Genomic DNA, 5,351 nt, shown 5'->3' with positions numbered 1-5,351 from the left:
CAGAATACCTGGGATCCCTCCTTCTCCTAACAAGAAATTAAACTTATTAAGTAATCTGTACTGTTAAATACTCCACAAATTCCAATTTGCAAGACGTATACAATATAGGATAAATAATAAAAGGTGTGTATAGGGGAAGGCTACAATAATTCCAATTTCTGCTACCTCAGCAAGTTACTGTACACATACCACATCAATATAACAGAAATGGCACAGTTTCTGAGGACACATTCCACATTTTATTTACAATTTAAGACTAACGTTAATCTCAAAATCACATATCCATATATCTATTTCCTTTTTGTTGATTTCATTTAAATGTAAATGCATGGTTTGTCCAACAAAGACTGTAAACAACTCTTCACCGCGTCTGGTACATGGAACACCCAGGAACAGCTTGTAACGGAAATCCGTCCACCTCCCCACAACAATTTTATTATAAATACAGGTATCAAAACAATCCTGAACGTATTTTTGATACTACTAGTAGTCAGCACCTATACCGCTTCGAAAATGAACATGTTTTGTGACAATATTCATTGTACCTGCCACTTTAGACCATTTCAACGGAAGCTCTTTCACTAAGCGAGAGCACGCCATTCTGGGTTTTCCTTCTTGGGCTTTCTCTTCAGAAACACATCTGCTTGCACAGCCATCTGACACTTCTCGCTGTTCTTCCACCTGGAAACCTGAGTTCCACTCTGAGTACTCCAGGTTCATGCTTAAATGACGGTGCCTTAACAAGAAAAAAAACTGTGCTGAATTTTCCTCCTGTTACCTGAAAACATAATGGGTGTACATATATTAAATATACTCTTACAGATGTCCAGGTCATGTTTACCAGCTGGAATTATCTTACTTAATGTGTGGGTATTTTGCATTGTGATATTTAATCAAGACATTAACATGAATAGAAGGTTGTTGATTTAAGACAAGTTTTAAATCCACTAAAATTAATTGTTGTATGTTTGTCCTTCTGGTGGCTGTGGAAGCTTCATATTTTCTTTGGACATCATTAGACGTCTTAGCTCTTGAAGTACAACTTTAATGCTGTATGAGTTTTGCCATTTTGCTAACACTGGTATGCTCCGTGCATCCACCTGAAAGGAGGGGGAAGAAGAGTAAAATCAGCTGCCAAGTTTAACGGGGTCTGGCACCAATATACTAGACGCACTTTGATAAGAAGTACTTTTAAAAATTCATAGCTTGGCTCTATTTTCACAAAGCGAACATTATGAAACTACTGGTTCATATAATACCTAGGGAAAATATTCCTTCTTCCACAGGTGTTTCCTAAAAAAGTGTGTCCTTTGCGTGTGGTGCTTTTCTGTAAACGTGTAGGGAACTTCGGTCATCAGAAATAAACAAATGTTATATAAAATAACTACACGTAAACATATTTACCAATTCCTTCTTGATAAGGTCAGAGGTTTCTCTCCATTTCCAATGCCACGACCCAAAGTCTGGGCAATGACCTCCACCAGGATTAAGGAAAGAACTGCGAACCCTGACCTCTGCTTTCAGATCTCTCTCTCCCGTGTGTTCTCCGCACTGTGCTAAATTCATCTTCCACTGCAGGAAACTGGCAGGATGGGGCTGGAGCTCCTTCAAAGCCTCACCCCCAGGTACCTGCCATCTCTCGGCCTGCCTGAAAGTTCCCTGGAAAACCCCTTCCATGGGGTTTCTCTTTGTCTGACCTCAGAACTCACCCACGGAGGACCACCTAGTCCCCGGCCCACCCCTCCACCTGCTGTTTGCCAAAAATAACCAGTGTCAATTGTGTGACACCTCGGAGACACAAACTACTATGTACAAAATAAGCAACAAGGATGTACTGTACAACACAAGGAAAGATAACCATTATATTGTAATAACTTTAAATGTAGTATAATTTATAAAAATACTGAATCACTATATTGTACATCTGAAACAAATATAATACTGTAAATCAACTATATACTTCAATAAAAAATAAAAAAAATTTTAAATTAAAGAAATTGCTTAAACTGTTTAACACCTCTGCTGGGCAAGGAGGTGGTAAGAGGAAAGCGGGAAGGTGACCAAATACTTCACAGGAAAGCTGGGAAATGAGATGTCCAGTGAGGCTTTGAAAAGTTCCAACACACGCCTGTGAATCTAGAAGACACACCTGTGCAGGGCTGTGCAGGCTCAAAAGACCTGAGAAGGCCATAAACTCTCACCTATGGCTGACCTTGAGCAACATATAAAGAATTTGACTATGCACCATTACCAAGTGGGATTTATCCCAGTAGGGCAAGGTTGGCTCAATATATAAAAATCAATCAATGTAATACACCGTATTAACAGAACAGAGAGCAAAAACCATGATTATCTCAACAGACACAAAATAGCTTTGACAACAACCTTTCATGATAAAAACACTCAACAAACTAGGTATATCAACCCAATACAGAGCACCTACAAAAAATATACAGCTAACAGCACACTCAATGGTGAAGGACTGAAAGCTTTCCTCCTGAGATAAGACAAGACAAGGACATCTGCTGCCATCACTGCTACTCAACACTGAACCGGAGGCTCTGGCCAGGCAACTAGGCAAGAAGATGAAATTAAAGGTTTTGAAAAGAAAGAAGTGAAACCATCTCTATGCGCAGATGCCGTGGCCTTGTACACAGATCCTAAGGCAGCCATTAAAGGAACTGCAACTGCTGGAGGGAATAAACGAGTAGAGCAAGGCTGCAGGGTACAGGATCCACAAACAAAACCTCATCTGTGTGCTTGCAATGAATGATCTGAAAATCAACTCAAGGAAACAATGCCATTTACAACAGGATAAGAAACAGAAGTGTAGGCCATGTACACTGAATACTGTAAAAAAAACTGTTGACAAAGATATCCCATGTACATGGATCAGAACACTTAATGTCGTTGACAATCCTCCTCAAATTGATCTACAGATTTCACACAATCCCTATCAAAATGTCGACTGCCCTTTCTTTTCTTTTTTGCAGAGCTGGACAAGCTGATCCTTTAATTCATATGGAAATGCAAGGAACCCAGAATAGCCGAAACAATATGAAAAAGAACACTTACTACAAAGCTACAGTAATCAAGAAGGGTGAGGGACTTCCCTGGCGGTCCAGTGGTTAAGACATTGCACTTCCATTGCAGGGGGCACGGGTTCGATCCCTGGTCAGTGAACTAAGATCCCGCATGCCGCGCAGGTGGCCAAAACAAACAAACAAACCAAACCAAACAAAAACAAAAGGTGGTGTTCACACAAGGATGGACATACCGATCAATGGAATGGAAAACGACTGAGAACGCAGATCAATGGAATGGAATACAACTGAGAACCCAGAAGTAAATCCATGCACGTACAGTCAAAAGATCTCTGACAAGTGTGTCAACCATGGGGAAAGGACAGTCCCTTCAATAGATGGTGTTGGGACAACTGGACATTCACATGCAAAGGAATGAAGCTGGACCCTTAACTCAAAATGGATCAAAGGCCTAAATTAACAGCTGAAACAATAAAACTCTTAGAAAAAAACAGGAGTAAATCTCTGTGACGTTGGATTTGACAATGGTTTCTTAGATATAACAACTAAATACTTTCAACAAAAGAAAAAGTAGATAAATTGGCTATATAAAATTTTTTAATTTTTGTGTTGAAAACGTCAAGAAAACAAAGAGACAACCCACAGGATGAAACAAAATTCATGCAAATCATATACCTAACAAGGGGCTCTTGTTCAGTAAATTAAGAACTCTTAGAACTTAATGATAAAGACTAAATATATCAATTAAATGTGGGCAAAGTGGATCGTGGTAGACAGCTGTTATGGACTGCATGTTTGTGTCCCCCAAAACTCATGCGCTGAAACCCTAACCACCATGGGAAGGTACCAGGAGCCGAGGACCTTGGGAAGTAATTATCAATAGGTTTAGGTGAGGACCCAAGGGTGGAGCCACCACGATGGGATTAGGAGAGAACGAGACTGGAACTTGCTCTGTCCTCCCTGTGAAGACCCAGCAAGAAGTCAGTCATCTGCAGCCCAGAATGAGGGTCCTCACCAGAACCCAACCACGTGGGAACCCTGATCTCAGACCTCCCAGCCTCCAGCCTGTGAGAAATAATCTCTGCTGTCCAAACTAGCCCCAGTTTATGGTATTTTTGTGACAGCAGTCAAACTAAGACAGCAGCTTTTGTGATGGTTCCCGAAGATCTTCAACTCCTGACATTCACGTCCTATGTGACCCCTCCCTGGAGTGCGGGCTGGACAGAACGCTGGGATATGACTTCTGACGTTAAGCTACAAAAATACTCCAGCTTCTTCCATCCTGCTCTTTCTTGCTTTCACTCCCCTGCTTTGCAGACGGAAACCAGCTGCTCTGCTGTGAACTGCTCTGCGGCCTCTGGCTACAGTGTATAAGGAACTGAAGCCTGACTGAGAACTGACTACTGCCAACACCTACGTGAGTGAGGCCGGAGCTGCATCCTTCCTCAGTCGAGCTTTCAGCAGAGACCACAGCACAGGCTGGCATGTGGGCTGCAGCCCTGGGAGAGGCCCTGGGCCACAGTCCCAGCCCACAAAGACTGTGAGACAATAAATCCTTGTCGTTTTAGACGGTTCTGAATAGACATTTCTCCAAAGAGGGTAAAAAAAAATGGCCAATAAGCAGGTGAAAAGGTGCCTAACTAGGGGAATGCAAATCAAACCACGATGAGTATCAATCAAAAGAAAACCTGATGCCTAATCCAGTCACTCTATACAAACACCTACGCTCCAATAATTAAACCAGGACTTAATTTCTCTGCTTCCAGGTCCCCACTCCAGCCTGACTATATGAAGCACTGGTAGGGATGGACAGTCCAGGCACTTACACACAGTGAGCATGACAGACATGGACAACCCTGGGAGAGCCCGGGCGGCAGTCAGTCAAGCTGAAGACAAGCCTCACCCAGACCCCACCTCAGCAGACATCCTACTTGTACGTGAACGCCCTAGAGCAGGGCCACTGAAAGCACCTTTCATGCAACAGCCCAAGACCTTGCACTGATTTTTACTGGTCCACCACAAGATAAACACAGAAATTCAGAGTAGCCTTTAGAGAGTTCTACAGAAATTTAACGGAGAAACTTTTATCTTAAAAAATCTGAGCTTGGGCTTCCCTGGTGGCGCAGTGGTTGAGAGTCCGCCTGCCGATGCAGGGCACACGGGTTTGTGTCCCGGTCCGGGAAGATCCCACATGCCGCGGAGCGGCTGGGCCCCGTGAGCTATGGCCGCTGAGCCTGCGCGTCCGGAGCCCGTGCTCCGCAACAGGAGAGGCCACAACGGTGAGAGGCCCGCGTACCGCAAAAAAAA

At 43.1% G+C, this 5,351-nt stretch overlaps 1 protein-coding gene across 1 annotated transcript in view; it reads right to left on the bottom strand.

Moving 5' to 3' along the window:
* Positions 1–216: 216 nt before the first annotated feature.
* Positions 217–5,351, bottom strand: part of UBE2V2 (ubiquitin conjugating enzyme E2 V2) — a 30,740-nt gene continuing 25,605 nt past the window's right edge. The window contains exon 4 of the mRNA XM_024742659.1: positions 217–1,100. Coding sequence (XP_024598427.1) covers positions 954–1,100 — 147 coding nt within the window. The 3' untranslated portion in view covers positions 217–953. The remainder of the gene's footprint in view (positions 1,101–5,351) is intronic.

The sequence above is a fragment of the Neophocaena asiaeorientalis genome, unplaced genomic scaffold (genome assembly GCF_003031525.2).
Source record: "Neophocaena asiaeorientalis asiaeorientalis breed wild unplaced genomic scaffold, Neophocaena_asiaeorientalis_V1.1 scaffold226, whole genome shotgun sequence".
Lineage (NCBI taxonomy): Eukaryota > Metazoa > Chordata > Mammalia > Artiodactyla > Phocoenidae > Neophocaena > Neophocaena asiaeorientalis.
Note: the sequence above shows the minus strand (reverse complement) of the source record. Positions and strands in the feature narration are given on the sequence as shown.